We start from the raw sequence: 20,591 nt of genomic DNA, 5'->3' as shown, positions 1-20,591 counted from the left end.
AGGCTAAAATTAGCTGAAGAGAAGGGCTGAGAGTGAATAAACAGACGGGCCCATTAGCATGGATGGGTTATTGGCTTATTCGCCTCTTCTGAGGGCTGCCCATTAAAAGTGGTAATGTTCGCCCGCAGCCATGCCTCCAGGACCCGAAGGAGACCAGGGGAAGCGTATTTCACATGCATCAGACACCCGAATTAAATAGACCAATGTTCCCTAAAAAGACTGAAGTACATCTCTTTCTGATGTGCGTCTCAGGCAAAAAATTCATTGATCTTCGAATGTCCCTTGGCAATTATAAAATATTAAACCAAGTCACACTTTTTGGCTCAGCTTAATTTCTCTCGCTCTCTCTAACACACACACACACACACACACACACACACACACACACACTGTTCATTTCTTTCTTACTTTTGATTAATTTAAAAAAAAAAAAAAAAAAAAAAAAAAAAAAGGAAAGTTAGGAACACTTCCTAATGGCGGAAAGTGTTACGCAGTCGAGTGGTGTTTGTACTGCATGATTCTTGCACCTCACGTTTATAATAAAACGTACAGAGGTCGTCAGGAGGAGATTCGTTTGTTCTACGGTTTTGAGAAAGTGTGTAATCATTGGTGATAACAAGACTTCCTACATCGCCATGTTACACCGTGGTGTAGTTAAGATGGCTTGAAATGTGATTAAAAATAAATACCGGTCTTCTTTCCGTGGGTCAAGGAAGTCCAACAGGAAATATCAGTTCCGTTTAGATTATATGTAACCGACACGAGTATTTATGATGTGAACGTGTCTCTGTGCACGATGCGGAAAACACGGACAAACCCAAAAAAAAAAAAAACCCCGCCATGTCCGACCTCATATATTTAAAGAGCAAAGCGTTGTATAGAATGTGTCTGTGTCTGCTGTGGTAATTTCCCTTCACTGGAACTAAGAGGCTCGGACGTGTTCCGTCTTGACCTTCTTGACCCTTGACCTCAAACACCTTTGGGGTGAATTGAAACGCAGACCTCCTCACCTAACATCAGTGCTCTTGTCACCTCACTAATGCTCTTGTGTCTGAATGAACACAAATCCCCACAGCCACGCTTCCAAATCCTAGCGGAAAGCCTTCCCAGGAGAGAGGGGATTATTATACCAGCAAAGAGGGGACAACTCTATATTCATACCCATGATATTTGGAAGGAGATGTCCAATACTCGGGTGTCCTCATACTAAAAACGGGCTTCTCTGTCATGCTATCGGGGGGCATTTATTTATTCTGCTGGTACGGTTTGGCTTTACGTCGTCCCCTATAGTGAGACATAACCGTTTTCTCACATTTATCCTACGATGGAAGATTTCTACCCTGATTGGACGGAGTTCCAGGATGACTCCGCCCACATCTACAGGCTCGCGAAATGATTTGCTGAGCATGAAAATGTCAGCTATATCCTATGACCTTGGCAGATCTCGACGAGACGGCGCTCTTTACTTCCGTCATCGAAACACCGTCTGAGGTCATGTCTTTGGGAAGAAGAGTTCGTTTCTCCAGTACACTTCCAGAGAATCTCTTAAGAATCTGCATACTAAGAGACCTGACAGCTCGTGAGGGTGCAGTACCTTACTAAGTCACTTTATATATAGTTTTTCTTCTTTCATAGCTAGCCATGTCTGCGTTAGACGCCGTGTGGTAACTCAGCGCTGATCGCATTCCTCCCTCCTCTTTCTTTTCCCCTGTGCCTTCTGAGACTCGCCCAGGCCTCCGTAGCTAATTGACCAAATAATTAAATTTAACTCTGATCTCAATAAATATATACAGCCAGCTGTTTGACAGGCTACACAGTTCATTAGAGCATGTGCTGTGTTTGTCATTTGGCTAATTAAGATTTAGAATCGATCCCCGGCTGCCCGGTGAGGAGGTTAGCAAGCCGTGCACGAGGGACTCTCCTCTCTTTGTGCAGGAAAACTTAAACACCCATTTCCTTAAGCTCCTGCGCCCAGCGTACCGCCTGCTGCGGGATTCATCGCACGAGCCTAATTAGAGCGGCTGCTTAAATCTCAAATCAGGAATCGGCGTGACCGGGAGGTCAGATCTGAATTCTACAGCAGTGTGAATGATAACGATAGCCAGGTATTTATTCAAATATGGAAATGAAATGTAAGTGCCTAATGGCTTTGTTGCAGAACATTTCTGCCCATACATGAAAAGTCTTTTACTACTGAAAGTCTTCACGGGTAACAGGTCAGTAATGTTAAGTTAGTTTTCCCCTTGTTGGTGGATGAAAGTAAAATTCTCAGACGAAATGATCTGGAAATGATCATGGATGCCTTACATTATCTCAGAATAATGTGTTTTAATTGTTATTCTCGCAGCAGACTGATCAAAATGATGTACAGTGTAAAGTTAGATCATAACTTTATATAACAATATGGATATATATATATATATATATATAGATAGATAATATAAATCTCCTGTTTATTCGTCCCGAATCTGCGGGAAATCCGCGGTCGCTCTGACAAATTGCAAGCCCCTTCGGAATATCGCGGAGTTTGCTCGACTCCGCGTTGAATTCTGGGATCGCAAAATCCCGGAGGGACAGTCTCGGAACGGACTTGTCCCACAACGTTAAATCTATCCATCGCCCGTTAAAATGCGCAACGTGTTGTTTGTTGTTAAATGAAATATTAAAATCGTTGGCAAATTGCTGTAGTGACCCTATATAAAAATCAGGTTTATTATTATTATTATTATTATTATTATTATTATTAGTTAACACGTTTCAGCATAGTTAATTTTTTTTTCCTGGCCAAGCAAAGCGTAAGACTGGACAGCTCAATCGAGCTAGGTAATAAATTCATGACTGGTCCACCCGTGACCGACGTGTGCACCTACCTAAATTTAAAACTCGGCAGTACGGACGTTAGCGTTTTTAAACGCTGTGATCTGTTGGTCTGAGTGGGTGTAAAACGTGCCGTCCACATCCAGACCAACATTAGTGGTGCTGAGTTTAAAGCATTTAAAATAAGCGAGTGTGACTGCCGGATTGGTCCAGCACAGAGCGGCACCATTACAAAGCCTCATTATGCATCACTGCGACTGACGCTAATTACCAGCCCTGCTTTTCTACACATCCAAATCCGGCCATGTTACAAATGATGGCGGCGCTAACAGAAGCCCTGAGTTTCTCTGTCTGTCACGTCTCTGCGTGATGGAGCAGGGCATGTATTTTTTAAGGCGGTATGAATTATGTATCTGGCCGGGCTGTAATGAAGCGGCCTGACTGATGGCGCCGACGAAGCAGGAATCCGCGCTCTTCCTCATCAGTCGTGCAACTCGTTACACACCACAACTGTTTATTGTCTGACTCGTCTGTAAAGCCTGCGTGTGTGGGCGTGTGTTTATGCTCCACATGCTCACACATACACATACTTGGACCATGTGGGATGGAATAAACAGATGTCACTTGTCTCTCACACACACACACACACACACATGTCCTTACTTAGACGTTTGAGCATCAACGGTTTGTCATATTGCCTCTGATTTCCAGTGAGCAGCCGGATCACACTCCAAGGAGGCGAAAAAATAAACCGTTCAAGTGAATTTCAGCGAGACGTACAGCCGACGGCGAGATCTCGGAACGTATAAACGTCACGTATGAGATTCGATCATCGTGCGTTAGGATCTTTGCGATTTCGCGACCGTTTGCAATTTTTTAAAAAATCGCCGCCGATTTTCCGCAGATTCGGGACGAGGCGCGTCGTGTGATGTCATCACGACACGTTCAGCCAGAGCCCTCTTCGATTCACACGTACAGCTCGAAGGTCTCATTTGGAGATCGCTGAGGACGGTGCTGCTTGAAGTACCACGGAAATGGTTTTGGACTTCAATTCATACATGGACGTTCTCGCTGTGGTTGCCGGGACTACGGTCGCCGCGATGGCCTTGAGACTGCAATTACCACGTACAGTTTTACACTCGGGTCTCCTTTAGTGAACAGTGGACTAGTTCAACAAACAGACTTCATATTAAACCATAATGAACTTCCCTTTACGTTCACACGATCCGTCGTGACCCAGATAAAGACGGGTTCCCTTTTGAGTCTGCTTCCTCTCAACGTTTCTTCCTCATATCATCTCAGGGAGTTTTTCCTCGCCACCGTCACCACCGGCTCGCTCAATAGGGATCAATTCACACGCTTAAAATCTCTATCCTGTGTTTATATGTTTCTGTAAAGCTGCTTTGAGACGACGTCCGTCGTTAAAAGCGCCACACGAATAAAATGGAATTGAATTGATCACCAAACCTCACTGTGAAAGACCGCGCGAAACAGTTTCGCTCAACTGCGATTTCGCCGATCCAAGTAGTTTTCTGCAAAAAAAAAAAAAGAAAAAGAAAAAAGTTGCATTGCAAACATTTTACAAAGCCATAGCAAAATCGAGCGTTTTTGGGCCGCGACAATTACGGAAAACTCGGCGAGATCCTGTACGGACTGATTGATGTTAAAAAAGATTCGAGCTCATAAATCGATCTCCGTGTCTACTCTGTGGACCGGATCAGTTTTACACGGGGAATATTTCTGGCGATATTTCAAACAAGCTCAGAAATTAATTTCATGCCGGATTTCATTATTTGATGGGTGGCACAGTGGCACGGCGGGTAGCGTCGCTTCCTCACGGCTCCGGGGTTTCGATCTTGAGCTCGGGTTACTGTCTGTGTGGCATTTCGCATGTTCTCCTCATGTCAGTGTAGGGTTCTTCTAGGTTCTCCGGTTTCCTCCCATTATGCTTGTTTAGTCACAAAATGATCGTGCTTTTAATGCAGGGTGTGTGTGTGTGTGTGTGTGTGTGCTTTTTTCCGGAGGCCTCGGTGTATGAGGTGTTGCTGTAGGTGTATTTGTGCTGCGCCGCTTCCAGCTTTGCACCTCAGGTGAAGAAACAGTCTCTCACTCCGTTCTCTAAACTCTTGTAAATCTACGGCATCATCGGTCGTGATAATTACACTAAGTAAATATGCAGATGAGGTTTAATTTAGAATAAAAAGCCCATGCAGGTATGGAAGGAAGCGATGCCTGTGGGCTCTTTGCATGAGATTTTATTCAAGTAACACCGAACAACCCTAGTATGAGTTTTATGCTCGAGCGAAACCCAGCAGCACTTTCCGACACACATTCTCGGTCTGAACGTCACCCCTGTAAGCGCCGGATCGGCGTATCCCGCCGTCCGCAGCTTGGCATCGGAACGTGGACGGAAAAAAGCGAAACGTTTTCGGGAAACGACGAGCGACCCGTGCTTGCCAAATCCATCAGAAAGACTTACTCACACGGCATTCCTGTTATTTTCCTGGGATATTAAATAAAAACTCATCGCCCCTCAGAAGGCGGCGGGACTCCGGAGTCTCGGTAGGCACACGAGGAGCTCGCAAAGACGGGAACGACAGCGCTGCGGAAAAATAACCGAGAGACCGGCAGAGATCAGTGCAGTTTGTGTGTGTGTGTATAGTTTTATTCATGGAGCGTGAGAGAGTTTGACTTCGCTGCAAAGCGTTTTTAGGGCAGATTTGACAGCTCCGGGTTCGAGACTTTTCACGATCAGATGGGAGTTCGCTCTTTATACTCCAGAAAAGACCCCATTACTCGTTCAAAGCTCAAAGCGAATGAGGTCGGGTCTGTAATTCGGTTGAACTTTTCCTTTTATTTCCGCTCTCCCCACTCGCTTTCATGATTATCTGATTACAGAAGGTTGCATTTTGTGAGGATTTTAGGATTCAGCTCTACAAAGACATGGGGAGAAATCCCGGTCGGTCAGCGGAAGCCTTGGGACCCCGGCGAGCGTATCCCCGGTTGTTAGTGCCGACTCCGCCTTGCCAGTCAGAGAGGATTAAAATTTAACACAGCTCAGGAAGCGACTTAGCGAACGGCCTAAAAATCAACAAGCCCTCATTAGCCGAGTCTTCTGAGGAGCTGCGTTCCTACTCCATCCTTGACGTTTACTTCTTAACTGGGTTCGCTTTACATATGAAACTCACTGAATTTTTAATACACGCCAAAAAGAAAAGTTCCACAGACGCCGTGTTTAGCGCGTAGCCCGAGATATTCCAGTACGGTATCCAGTCAGGCGCTTAAATGTTGAGCTTCTGTGCCAAGGAGTGAATCTCAGAGAGCTGTTTTTTTTTTTCCCCCACCAAAGCACGTGTTTGTTAGCAACAAGCTAGCCAGCTAACATTAGGCAACCTGAGTTTATGATGTACTTACCTTCTCAAAACATTAAGAGTTACGAATGTAACCAACTAACGTGTCTCTGTTGACGATGTGAGCGGCGTCCGTGATGGCATGATGTCACCGGAGGTCTGGGGAGAACTTCCAGACTTTCTGTGTTTTTGTTTGTTTGTTTGTTTGTTTGTTTTTCCCTCGTTGGAGGTCAGAAGTCCTGAGTTATGAGCTTTTGTTGAAAGTCCTGCCCATTAGTAAAAAAAAGAGCCGGTCACTTTGTAGGTCTAGAACTTTTTACACTGACACATACAGAGATAGAGGGCACTTGTTAGTTATGGAGAACCATGAGACAATCTTTTATTCGTTCCATCTTTTTAGAACCGAAGACGACATGTTTGAAAGGTCTTCTTGTCATTCCTTTTCCGCTTTAAGAATCTCTCGTCATTCGAGTAGACAGGAGTCTGATCTTATATCATTGGATATACTGATCGGGAGTATTGCCAAGATGGCCGCCGAGTGCCAGACTACAGTCGCATCAGTCTTATATCAGTATATATTTGAGATCGGTATCGAGAGGACGAGAGTCTGTGATTGGACACGGGACAGGACAGAGTACCTGGATCATATTTTCCTGTTTATTTTCAGCGCAGCTGTCCGGTGTGTCTCAGTTGCGAGTAGTTAAGCCACAGACGTCTCTGTTTAGACAGTATGTTCGAGACGTTAGTGCAGCGCCGGATGTGGGTCGTGAACATGGACGTGTCATTTTCCCCACACGTTATATTTCCCAGGCAGTCATCCGCTACGGAGTATAAGACGCACCACCTGAATCCTGAGACAATCTTCATACGTGCGGTTTCATTAAGATAGTGGGTTTATTTATCTGACATAATGATTACCCTGCGTCTAAAACAGACACGGACCGTGCTAGCACAGCTACAGTGGGATTTTCCGTGTAATTAGTGCCAATAACTACCATAAATGCTGGAGTAGTACACCCTACCGTAAGAACACTAATAAATATTGCAATCAGGCTAATGGGAAAATGATAACGTCCTCTGATTTGCATTATAAGTTGCAGCAGATGCTAAAGGGCAAAAAAACATGTTTATCGTCCGGAAAATACAGCATGTGCATTCGAAGATGCACAATTAACTGTAATTACGCCTCGGCGGCTTTTGTTTCTTTGTCTCCCAGCTGAAACTCTTTCTGAGAGAAACAAAAGGAGAGTGGAAATAAAGAGAGAGAGAGAGAGAGAGAATGAGAGACGGTAGATTTTTGCTTTCAATTAGAAAGGTTTTGAAGCACTTTTGTTCCAGAGGAAGCTTCCAGACATTAAAAAAAAACAAAAAACAAGCAGTATCACCAGGTGACCCTTCTTTCTGGGTTTTTTTTTTTTTTTTTTTTTTTTTGGTGTGTGCATGTTTTTTATATATCTTGGTAGGGACATTATAGGAATATCTCAGTTTTGACCTTACGGGACAGTTGACAGGACCCCACAAGTTTTTATTAAAGCTACGTAGGGCTTTTATTTAAATAAATAAATAAATAAAAAGGTTTCCAAAAATGAAGGTTTAAGGTTAGGGTTAGGTTTAGGTGTAGCATAGCATTAATTAGCTGCATTAATAATTATGTCAATGGAAGGTCCTTACAAGGATAGTAAGACAGACACGTGTGTGTGTGTGTGTGTGTGTGTGTGTGTGTGTGTGTGTGTGTGTGTGTGTGGATTCGTGTTTGTGTGAACTTTCCCCCAGAACAATGCTTCAGGCACGGCTTTCATCTCAGCAGTAACCTGTGGACTGTGTGACTCGAGGCGATGCAATTGCAGCTTTGTCAGTAACACTACTAATTAGAAAATTCCTGACCTCGAGCGAAATGTTTAATTATGTGTTGTGTCAACGAGTTTGCAGAGTTAATCCAGCCTGGATACACACTCCAGTGCATGCGAGACAAAAAAACAAAAACAAAAAAAACAACAAAACAACAAAAAAACCACTAAGACTAACCTTGTGCTCCAGTAGCCGGTCGAGACGGCGACGGAGACCGAGACGACTGACGCTACAACTCCGGGGCTCAGACGGAGAACGGGGCGGAAAGCGGTGTCTGTTTGAGGCTAAACAATGTGACAGACTAAGGTGAAGAGAGAGAGAGAGAGCGAGAGAGAGAGAGAGCTCAGAGGCGGTGATTCTCAGGCGCGAAAGGCAGGAAAGGGTTAAAGAGAAATTGAGCGGGGCTGCTGGGGGGCAGCGGCACTGCAGAACATGGCAGTGTTCGTGCGAAGGCAAGTCATTTCCCGAAACACTGCAGACACAGCGCCCGAGGCACTGCGAAACCTTTGGAGACCAAAATGGCTTGCAGGAGTTAGAAGTAATAAGGTGTTTTTTTTTGTTTTTTTTTTTTTTTATGCCCCCCCTTCGCCTTCTTTCTCCTTGACTGAGATTGTGCGCCGTTGCTATGCATCGCCATGGAGCTCTCTCTCTCTCTCTCTCTCTCTCTCTCTCTCTCGCACGCTGTTTTCTGTTTTCTGTGCGGGTATTAAGGCGTGCAGCGAGCGGCCGTTTTGGAGATTTGTTGCTCTTTATCGTGGGAGTGAATTGAGGTTGTTTGTTTTGAATGTAATTCCTCCATTTATCACAGCGCTCAGAATAAGTGCGACTTACTTCCATCCTTACTTCTTTGTCTTTCCAGTTCCCAACATTCCCCCCTATACGCCCCCCCCCCCCCAAAAAAACACCCGGGCTCTGTAAATGAAACCGGTCCGTCATACCCACGGCGGCGTTTCTGTAGCTCGGCTCCTCCTTCGCGTGGAACGCACACCGTTAAACGCCTCTCTGATTTACACTCACGAAGCGCTCACTTGTCTCCCCCACGCACACTTTATAAAACGTCCCCCGACAGCCCGTGAACGAAGATATTAACACACGCGCGCACAGGTTCCTCGACCCGCCGTGGCCTCCTCGCTGACCCGCAGCTCGGCGCACAAAGCCTCGCCTTTCTGTTCTCCGCTCCCGTGTTTGTGCTTCTTGGCTTCAAAGAGAGCTCTGGCCTGTAATCCTCTCCGCGTACAGCTGCAAATTATTATTCTAATTCTTTATACGTTTATTGGAGCCGAATAAACTCCACATCAAATACATCACTCGGGCGATGTCTCGAAAGGCCCCCGGGCCAATCAGCCGACATCTGTTAACTCTTTCCAAAATGTCCTCATCGGCCTTTTCTCCAGGCAGAGAGAGAGAGAGAGAGAGGGAGGGAGAGAGGGAGAGAGGGAGGGAAAAGAGCAGGCCTCTGGTCTTAATTAATGGCAGGAGTTATTATGGAGGTGGATTTTGGAGAGAGGGGGTCCTGTCCCATGATGCCGTCAGGGTTTGGAGGAGAGTGAGGCAGCATGGAGGTGACCGTGTGCTTCGGCTTTACGTCCTCCCACCGCCTCAGGCTGAAAAAAACTCGGCCCTCTCCACCTCGAAACAGATTCTTATTTAGCCCCGAGTCGAGGTAGCAGGATCAGCGTTCTCATTTTTACTGCTACATCGCAGTAGCTGACTGATTCAGCCGTCTCCGGTGTAGCACTCGCAGCACAGTGACGTGATCCACTTCCTTTTCTCATCCTTTCATGGCTCCTAGTCACTTTTAACAGCCGTCTTTAAAAATCAAGTATCACACCGAGACTTCTCGAAGCACCCGTGCAGAAAATTCGCACTCCCTAAACGGTCTGCCTTCATGTCAGCGACAGTTTAATGGTGACGTCTCGAATCGTCCGCGTTCCCTTCACTGCCGTTCAGCCCGTTCGAAAGGATTACCTTTTTCCTCAAGACGGGAATCCAGTGTGCATCACGTGCATACGGGGCGTCCCAGAAGTCTCCGTACGTCAGCGGATGTCAGCGGACGTTCGCTTCTGGGTCGGTCCGCAACACTTGCGGGTCTTTCTGAATTTGTTAAAGCGCGCCTATTGTGGTTTTGAAACGGGCCTAATTTTGTTTTAACGGTCTCATACAATAGGTTTACACGCATCCGAGGACAAAAAACACTTTAACGTGCTCATAATTTAAACTGCAGCGTTACCTTTTTCCCCAAGTGTCAAAAAAGACTCGTTCAATGATCCGTTCTAAACGATTCACTCTAAACTCCTCCTTACAGAGAGCATACTCTGCTCTGATTGGTCAGATGTCCCTGTCTGCTGTCAGCGCGTTTCAAAAAGGAAACGCCCGCTACCGTAACGCGTTTCAGCTCTGTCTGTCAGCGAGCAGCCGATGAAGACCAGAGGCGGGGTTTACTGTCACAAACCTACGTAGGTTAGTACAGGAAGTAAAGTCTGGAATCAGTAACGACTCGATTCAGCTGTTCAGAATCGATTCCTTCTTTTAGGAGTCGATAACTCCGTTTGTGGTGCGCTTTGATTTTTGAAACTTTGCAGACGTTTTACATTCATTAAACTTTAAATTATATATATAATATATCTTTTGCGGTAGCGATGCAAATGTAAACACACATGTAGAAGTGTATCACAGTTACCAGAGATAATATATTCTGTGTTTTTTTCTTTCTTTCTTCTGTTCCTCTGGCCAGCTCTCACATAAATCTTCATTCCCTTACTCTGCTCTGTTCTTCGTCTCTCTTTATGTTTTCCTGTCTTGTGCACAGGGACTTTGTCATGCCGGAACAGGTTTCGTTACGGAGAAGGGAAACTGTATTCGGCGTTCTGTACAGCTGAGTGTTTAGTATTTTAATGGCGACAGTTTTATTGGGGAAGAACCACATATGGGTGTGATGGTCAGGTGTCCACATACTTTTGGCCTGACTGCATAGTATCTGTCTATCTTTCTGTCCTCATTACTGGCAGGAGAGACTATTATACGTAGCATGAAGACGATCCAGACGTACTACACCGCGTGGATTCTAGCAGCTCTTCCGTGCCAGTCCCGGTGCATTATGGGATAGCGCAGTTTCCTTTGGCGTTTTGCTTTGCGCCTAATGTGTAGTAGGGTAGTGGGGATATTCGGACGCATTCCTCTGCTTTGTAAAGAAAAGAATGTGGCTTTCGACGTGTAGCTGAAGTCTCTGTCCTTTTCCTGGTTGTAACCTCTGACTACTTCCTGTCCTGGAATCTGACCAATCAGGAAGCTGTTTCTGATGTAAGAGTTAGATTTAGTTTCTCTCTCTCCGTCTCTGTCTGTCTCTCTGTTTATGGCGTGTTTGTGTGGTTAGTCCTGACAGGGGGTCTCCCTCCACCATACCCCCTACCGTCACTTCAGCCATTATTTACCCATAATGCTCAGTGCCGGGGGTTTCCCCCAGTGAGAGCTGAATACCCACACAGGTCTGCGAGCGCTGCGCTTCACTAATGTGTTATTAGCCTGCGTGTGTGAACACATTATGACCAGATTAGTATTCATCCACACTCACACACCCCACACACATCACCTCTCACCATGCTCCTGATGGCCAGCCGTGTGTGTGTGTGTGTGTGTACATGTGTGTGTGTGTGTGTGTGTGTGTGTACATGTGTGTGTGCGTGTACATGTGTGTGCGTTTGCCGCCAGCAGGTTGTCAGCAGAGGGTGTGTAGGTGAGAATGTTGGCAACAGCATCCTCACACCATTGTGGCCGTCATGCAGTTGTCTGCAGTGTGTGTGTGTGTGTGTGTGTGTGTGTGTGTGTGTGTGTGTGTGTGTGTGTGTGTCATTCCTCCCCATATGTTTTTTTTTTTCCATCTATCCATTTTTTCTTTCTTCCTTTTTTCTTTTTCTGTCTCTCTCCTCCCTCAGTCCTGAACTCCAGAAATCCCCAAGCAATCAGAAACATTTCCACTCTCGATCCATCCTCTCCCTCTCTCTTTCTCTCCCTCTCTCTTTCTTTCCCTCTTTCTTTCTTTCCCTCTCTCTTTCTTTCCCTCTCTCTTTCTTTCCCTCTTTCTTTCTTTCCCCCTTCTCTCTTTCTTTCCCTCTTTCTTTCTTTCTTTTTCTTTCCCCCCTCTCTCTTTCTTTCCCTCTTTCTTTCTTTTTTTCTTTCTTTCCCTCTTTCTTTCCCCCTTCTCTCTTTCTTTCCCAGTTTCTTTCTTTCTTTTTCTTTCCCTCTTTCTTTCTTTCTTTCTTTCTTTCTTTCTTTCTTTCTTTCTTTCCTTCTTTCCTTCTCTCTTTCTTTCCCTTTCTTTTTTCCCTCTTTCCCTTTCTTTCCTTCTTTCTTTCTCTCTCTCTTTCCCTCTTTCTTTCTTTCTTTCCTTCTTTCCCTCTTTTCTCTCTCTCTTTCCCTCTTTCTCTCTTTCTTTCCCTCTTTCTTTCTTTCTTTCTTTTTCTTTCCCCCTTCTCTCTTTCTTTCTTTCTTTTTCTTTGTTTCTCTCTCTATTTCCCTCTTTCTTTCTTTTTTTCTTTCTTTCTTTGTTTCTCTCTTTCTTTCCCTTTCTTTTTTCACTCTTTCCCTTTCTTTCCTTCTTTCTTTCTCTCTCTCTTTCCCTCTTTCTTTCTTTCTTTCTTTCTCTCTTTCCCTCTTTCTTTCTTTCTTTCTTTCTTTCTTTCTTTCTTTCTTTCCTTCTTTCCCTCTTTCTTTCTTTCTTTTTCTTTCCCCCTTCCCTCTTTCTTTCTTTCTCTCTCTATTTCCCTCTTTCTTTCTTTTTTTCTTTCTTTCTTTGTTTCCCTCTTTCTTCCCTCTTTCTTTATTTTTGTCATTTCTTTCTTTGTCTTTCTTTCTTTCTTTCTTTTCATGTCATTTCCTTCATTATTTCTATTTCCTCCCTTCCTTTCTTGGCCCTGTGTTTTGTGATATGTGTTGTGTGTGTGTGTGTGTGTGTGTGTGTGTGTGTGACACTGCCTGGTTAGGCAATCAAAATATAGGCAGAAAGGTCAGAGAGAGAGAGAGAGAGAGAGACACACACACACACACACACACACACACACACACACACACACACACACACACACACACACGTATTCATGGGCCCTACCACATCTTGCAAGCTCATGCTGAGAGAAGAGAAGAAAGCATCTGAAATTCAATGTGCTCTGAAACAAAGCGTGATGCGCTACGCATGGCTGCTCGCTAATGCCGCTAATTCCAGGTTTAAAGAGCAGCCTGATGCGAACAACCAGACTCTGTAAAGTCCAAACACAGAGAAAACACAGAACAGAGAGAGAGCAGAGAGAGAAAACAGAGAAAAGAGAGAGAGAGAGAAAAGAAGATCCACACGGCTAGAAGCAGCATCTGTCATTTTATCTGTGATGGAGCTCGCAGGCATGATGTCATATGACATATCCATCCTACAACACACACACACACACACACACACACACAGTTCTCTCCAGGTGGACGGATGCGTTTGATTGGCTGAGCTGATGATTGGCAGTAATTGCCATGGCAGCAGGCAGACCAGCCTTTCACACGGGGTCATCACTGATTGGCCTGATGAGGCAGCTGCAGGTGTCCTGATTCCCCCCGGAGGCCATCCTGAGCTCTGCCTGTCACACACTCACTCAGCCTTGACACACACTCCACCTGTGTGAAGCTGAGCTCACACACACACTCACACACGCACACACTTTATGAGAACACGAAGGCGGTTCTTATTAGGTCGGTATAAAAGGCCTCGTATGCATTTCAGACCAAAGCCACGGCATGAACTCTGACCAGAGCCAGATGTTTGCAATCACAGCCCTCGCTGCCTCCATGATCCGTGTTTATGGAGCATAATCCCTCTAATTGTGAGCGAATGGATGGAGGTGGATCAGACATGGCTTCATCATTCATGCCAAACATCGTGGCTTGTGTTTTTGGGCTCTTTCTGCTTCTCCTCTCTTTCATCTGAGGAAATTCGATGAAGTCTGATTTTAAATGGTTCAAGTCTAAAATAACTTTTAAGTTGTATATTTTTTTGTAATTGTTGACTTCTGTGACTTTCTTTCCCACTGAAACGGAGCAGCTCCGAAACTCAAAAACCTTCTCTCAGTATTGGAAATATTATTGTTTTTTTAAAAATCCATACTTTATGACTTTCCCTGGCTGCTATTTAGCTCCTCACCTCCTCACCCCAGCACTGGACACATACCCACAGCACATGCTGGGCTATGCGAAGAGAACAGTTTCACTGTGCTGTAATGTATACGTGACAATAAAGACTCATATGTATGGATTATTATTATTATTTCTCCCCTATCGAGTGTGAATGCGTTGATGTCTCTTACCCATGACTCTGATCTGTCACAGTCGGGTCTCACTCTGGTCCTCGGTTCTCTCCGTAGGTGTCGGGGAGCTCCGTGGGTTCTCCAGCCTCATCGTTGTCGTCCTCGCGCCAGTTCCATCGGCAGCGAATCACGCGCGTGAACCTCAGGGACTTCATATTCTACCTGGAGCAGGAGCGAGAGACGAGCCGATCGCTCCTGCTCTACCGTGCTCTGCTGAAGTAGCTAACGTCCACCGTGCTAACACTATCCGAACACTAACTAAACTCAAGCAACATGGAATCGGTAGCCAACACGCAGCGACCTCCAGCTTCCTCCTGCAACGTGCCTTCAGCCAGGTTTCAGCTCTCCTGCTCTCTGTGTCCGTCTTCACATCAGCACTGGTTTATTTATCGATTTCAGATATGACACGGCGAACATTTTCACGTTTTCCTTTTCATATTTTCCGCTCCGTGATAGGAAACGACTACGACCTTAGATAGAAAGGCTGATTACGGATGAGCTCAGTTTGATTTTTTTTTTTTTTTTCTATTATTGTTGTTAAAAACACGTGTCTGTAAATCCAAGCCTTGAAGTGACTCGGCGTTATGTATCCATTACGTTCAGACGCTTCAGAATAACAAAAAGCCCAACACAGTGTTTATTTATGAACCCCTTCAGACCCAGAGGGTTTCACACGCACAGAATCGACATCACTGTCGGAAAGGATTGTTCTCCATCTATAAATATTACTGCGATGTCATAACGTATAGTTCACCGTCTTCGCGACAAGCCAAATAGTCTCACGATGTTGTGTAATATTTCCGTAATGCGACGTTCACACGTCGGCATTAACGATGCCATTCCGCACTTGTTATCACGGGATTGACGTAAACTGTGACGCCGAGCAGCCGATTGGCAGCGTGAAGCCCTGTAAATGTCGCCGTGGCGATAGGGTTGTGTTTCAAAGCACTTAGCTAGCATGTTGATGACTGAGCTACGACAAAGCTACGAATCTTGTTGGGGGGGGGGTTAGCACGTCTGCCTCGCACCTCCAGGGTTGCGGGTTCGATTCCTGTTTCCACCCTGTGTGTGCGTGGAGCTTGCAGGTTCTCCTCACGCTTCCGGGGGTTTCCCCCGGGTACTCCGGTCTCCTCTCCCAAAGACATGCGTTATCGGCCGATCGGATTACAACAAGTGGTTACCTAGTAATGGATCTGCACAGGAAGCCGCGTGAATGAGTACACGAGCTCAGAATGTGCGCAAACCACATAGCGTCCATCTCGTCTGTAGTTTGGGAAAAGTCGATCGGAGTGCCGGAGATTTGTTGCGGGGACGTGAAAAGAATGACGCCATTGAACTCAGCTCAAGATTCAGTTCCATTCAGCATTATGTCTGAGGTGCCAACATTTACGCTTTGTTCGACCTGCCTTTTCAGAGAAAGCAGCAGTATAAGTATTCACCCGGTAGAAGGGGAAAGGTACGCAGGTGTGACTCGTGTACTGTCCCATCACAGCGACGTTATCGAAGCGAAGTCCATTGATCAGTGACTTCACGAGCCTCGGTTTTCTGCACCAGTAGGAAGCGAGAAAACAGGATTGTGGGGATTTTGGTGGGGGAAAAAAAAAATTTTTTAAAACAATAATAATGTAATTAAGTAAGCGCTACTTTTGCTTGGCGCGCATCTAAAACAAGGAAACGTTCGAAAGAGCCGTGTTATCCACACACTCGCCGCTTTTCACAGTTTTGGATGATCTCATGGTGCAAACAACCCAAACCCCTGCTCCATCCCTGTGTGATTATGAATGATGCTCGACCCATTTAACACTAACGCGCTTCTTTAACCGCCAATCAATCCACTTTCCCTTTAATTATTCATCAGGTTTGTTTCATAATCACGTCGGGACCTTTACGTACATTGCACACGGGGTCTGAAGGGCTTCGAACACCTAACGAGAACTGCAAAAGTTTTTACCTTCATTCCACTTCGATGTAAATAGTCTCCTTTTAATACCGCACGTGTAAACGTTTCCATGTCACATCAACCAGAGCGTTTCTGAAAGACAGTTAAACACGCCGCTCGGGTTTTCACGTGTCCATGGGGACGGCGCACTCGACTCACGAGTCACGAACACAGCAATACGCCGCCGGTGAAGCGTTTCGGCTCATGTTTCTGTCCGTGCGCCGCTTACGCCGATGTTCCGGATGTCTGTAACTTACGTGGCGTCCAAGTTCTTTATCAAAACAAAATGTTCAGATGGTATTTACATGAACTCTTTTAATGACGGTCTCTGAACAAGGCAGCTTCCTCGTGTCGTGAGAGAACCGAAGCGCGGACACAAACATTTTTAGACTCCAGAGTAAGCCGAGATACGACGAGTCTCTCTGGAAATACAGTACGGGGGTCCGAGTGAACGGTTTGGAAAAGATCTGATATGCTATCAAGTCAACTCCGGAATTATTGGCACCCTTCGTGAAAATCGAGCAAAAAATAACCATGCAGCGAGTGATATACCGAGCTTAAAGTGACGCTGCAGGAGAAAGGAATAAAACGAGCAGGACCGTGATGTCACAGGAAGATAATCCATGACGCACAGTAGAGTTACTCTTACCAAGCTGAGCGTGATTATTTTCCTACAGCAGCACATCCTGAAGCGTAATTATTCCTCTTATACCACGGCGATCTGAGAAGGGTCTGAGTCCGAATCGAAACGATGCCGCGTACTAAGAGAGCTCGGATGGCGTTACTCTCTCATCGCTGTTAATCACAGCCAATCAGCCAATCGTGGACTACTTGTGAGTTAGAAAAGATGTGGTCGATTGGCTTGGCTTGGCTGGGGCTTGGCGTGTCTCGGAGGACGCACGTGTTAGCCCTCAACCTCCCCGGGTTTTAGCTGTCATATGATGGGAAGACTAAATTAGGGAGAAAATGTATCACTTAAGTTGTAACAGCTATAAGCATTCGTTCCCTGAAAAAGCTTAAAACCGCTTTAATGTCTTACATTAAGTTGGAACAGGAAATGTAATTACGTTGTTCATGGTATTCATTCGTTTTTGCGATTCTGTCGCAAAGTGCCTGTAATTGATGATGGAGTTGATTGTACGTATATCAGAACATTCAGCGTACACAGTGAGTACGTTCACACGGACAGCAGTGATCTAATTACTGACCTTATTCTGAATAAGACGATATTCTGATTAAGGTGTTTACATGAGTCGCTTTTAGAATACTCCTTTCATGTTCAGGTGTTACGTGTTATAGAACATAGATCGAGTAACGTCACACGTGATTACGTCCCCACGTCACGCCGTCCGACGTTCCCTCCAGAATCTCACGTATCGACATGTCTTCGTTATGGAACCGTATACAGTTTTGGGTGTTTTTATTTTTAATTTTTACGAACGCTTCAAGTGCGGTTAATTATGTATCATGCTGTACGTGCAAATAGACGACCGCTTGAAGCCGTGGGCTGCGTCCCAAACCGCGTACTTACCGTCTATACAGTGGCTGAGATACATGTATTTCTCCTACTATACAGTAGGTAAGTACGCGGTTTGGGACGCAGCCGCGCTCTCTCGTTTGGCGTTAAACGGTCGAGCGCTGCCGTGTGTGTACGTGTCCTGTCGCAAAACGCGGTGAAAACTCCCACACGACGTTAATAGTGTGATCAAGGTGTGTACGTGTCTGTAACGCACGTCGATAACGCGACTAAAACAGGAAATACTCCACACGTCTTAATTCCAGTTGTGTTTACTTCGAGTACGACTTTAATCGTATAATCTCTGTTTACATGCTAGTTTCTTAATCAGAGTATCGTCCTAACCGGGTTCATATCGGATTATTGCTGTCCGTGTAAACGTACCGAGTGTTAAGGTAGGGTTATTATTAAATCGTGAAAACATCAAAGACGCATCGTCCGGTAAAACTCCTCGGAAAATCCGATCATTCTCTCACCTGGATCAGAGTTCAGTGAACAAAATGGCCGACCCGGTCCCGAGCACAGTGCCGGAGGTCTCACTGTGTTTTAATTCGATACTGCGGTGCGTGAGTGTGTATCCGTAAACGTACGGTTGTGTTATTTTCCAGCTTCTGGTGCTCAGGAGTGATCAGAAGTGTGAATGTGCATGACTGCAGCACCAGCCCTGAGCTCACGGTGTAATCGGTGAATGTACACACTGCACGTCGTGCTGTTACTGAACCGTCCCAGTTCTGACTCACTCGCGTCTGTTCTGTCCTCTCTCTCTCTTTTATTTTTTTTAAAGCACAATCAGCAATGCAGCTAGTTTATTCTTCAGAAACACATACTGGACTAATTATATCGGACGATATAGCTTATATGATGTCAAGGCAGCCATTTTCTTCTGTCACTGATGCCATGGTGAGGTCTATGTCCTACACAGAACCGAACGACCTTACACGGTGTTGTCCTCACCCCAGATGTAGTCGATCAGCTACGACATGTTTGGTGTCTGAGGTTTGACTTGAGACATGGTTTACTTAGCTAGCCGAAAAACAATCATCTCAGACATTAAGGACGTATCGGCTCATCGACTACACGTTCACAGCGAGGTAGAAAGCGTGTACGCTTTTATCTCGGCTGGTTACGTACGTCTGAATGATCGCTGAAGTCGTAATCCCATTTATTTTCGTACACACACAACCCCAAAAACGGTAGCTCTTATTCAAAACCCCAGAAACCCAATGCACCCCCCCAACCCCCACAAACTTGTCCAATCCAGACTTCACTTTGTATATAGGATGGTCCGGGGGTCAGTTTCTCAGCCATCAGCACAGTTTTGGGATCAGATATCGTTATGAATCGATATCTCTGCTAGGTTGTTTTTTTTTTTTTTTTTTTTTTTCCAGCGATACTCCGTCAACACATTTCACACTGGAATCATCACGTGACTCGCTTCCTCTCGTCTCCTTTTCTCACGTCAGCCCGCACGACTGTACCGTAGCTCTTATTTTTACATGCCACCGAACACACTAAATAAGGATGGGTGATGTCGTAGGAGGTCTGTCCAGTTCCCATGTTTACAGTGGATCGTATTATCAAAACATCGATGCGCCTAGACATCACCTGAAACTGAATCGCTGACAGCATTAACACTAACCTTTCCACACTTTACGTTCAGTCCGGTCATGAAAACAAAACCAACAACAAAAGAGCGCTTTATTTCTATGCACATGCTATTTTTTTGTTGTTGTTGTTGTTGTTGTTGTTGCTTCGTAATTTATAATATTTTTAACAGGCAATGTCAGAAACTGTCACTTTTTCACTGTTTTGTTTTTTAATTACATGTTATTTTTGAAACAGCACTATTGTTTTATTTGTTTTTGGTTTTTTTTTTTTTTTTTTTTATAAATATATATATATATATATGTGTGTGTGTGTGTGTGTATAATAGCGAAAGTTATGTTACTAATGTATTACAGCGATCAGCTGTGTCTGACTCTGCACCTTCGCCAGTATTGTCACTAGCAGTTAAAGGGAAATTTTTTATTACTATTTATATTTTGTCCTTTTTTTTTTTTGTTGTTGTTGTTGTTTGTTGCGGTTTAATCACGAAACACCATACGAACAAACGATAGTACTTTAAACAAAGCACAAATATACCTATTTGTCCAGTTGTTGAGATGATTTTAATAATTATTTTTATGGTTTCAGATCTCAAGCAGGACATTTCTACTCCAGCTTTTTAGCCAAAAGAAGAAGATGATGTTGATGATTATAATTAGGAAGGTATAACTGATACTGTACACAGTTGGGAAATCGATGTTTTAACGGATGAATAATTTGTAAATATTGTTTACAAGACCGTGTGTTTATTAGAACGACATTATTTTTGGTAAAACTCTGTACATATCCTGAACAAATTTTTTTCTTGTTTGTGTGAAGAAAAACAAAACAACAAAACACAACCAACTTCTGTATTTGTACCTATTTTGTAAAGAAATAAACGAGCTGTTTACTAAACTTAACGCCTGGTCTGAGTGTGCTGTCGATTGCTTTAAGAGTGAAGATTTGGGTGTGGACGGCAGGGACAGCAGGGACATGTCCTTACTAATATCAAAAAAGGAGTACTGGGATCGTATATCTAGAAATAGATATCTGTTCAGTGATGTACAGGATACCGGTGTGTCGTTTGCAAACGATTCAGCTCGGAGTCGACTCTTTTAGAAGAGTCGACTCTTTCCCCGTCTTACTTCAAACGATACACGTTTTAGATCAAAACTGACACCTTTATTAAAGATCTC

General features: G+C 44.7%; 2 protein-coding genes across 2 annotated transcripts in view; one reads left to right on the top strand and one right to left on the bottom strand.

The window, feature by feature from the left end:
- LOC128629557 (uncharacterized) overlaps positions 1 to 9,649 on the bottom strand; it is a 44,429-nt gene extending 34,780 nt beyond the window's left edge. Inside the window, exon 1 of the mRNA XM_053678158.1 lies at positions 8,193 to 9,649. Coding sequence (XP_053534133.1) covers positions 8,193 to 8,951 — 759 coding nt within the window. The 5' untranslated portion in view covers positions 8,952 to 9,649. The remainder of the gene's footprint in view (positions 1 to 8,192) is intronic.
- The window catches only part of LOC108264743 (transcription initiation factor TFIID subunit 4), a 95,171-nt gene extending 74,856 nt beyond the window's left edge, over positions 1 to 20,315 (top strand). Inside the window, exon 14 of the mRNA XM_053678154.1 lies at positions 14,411 to 20,315. Coding sequence (XP_053534129.1) covers positions 14,411 to 14,575 — 165 coding nt within the window. The 3' untranslated portion in view covers positions 14,576 to 20,315. The remainder of the gene's footprint in view (positions 1 to 14,410) is intronic.
- The last annotated feature ends 276 nt before the right edge of the window (positions 20,316 to 20,591 follow it).

Source organism: Ictalurus punctatus, chromosome 4 (genome assembly GCF_001660625.3).
Source record: "Ictalurus punctatus breed USDA103 chromosome 4, Coco_2.0, whole genome shotgun sequence".
NCBI classification, from domain to species: domain Eukaryota; kingdom Metazoa; phylum Chordata; class Actinopteri; order Siluriformes; family Ictaluridae; genus Ictalurus; species Ictalurus punctatus.
Note: the sequence above shows the minus strand (reverse complement) of the source record. Positions and strands in the feature narration are given on the sequence as shown.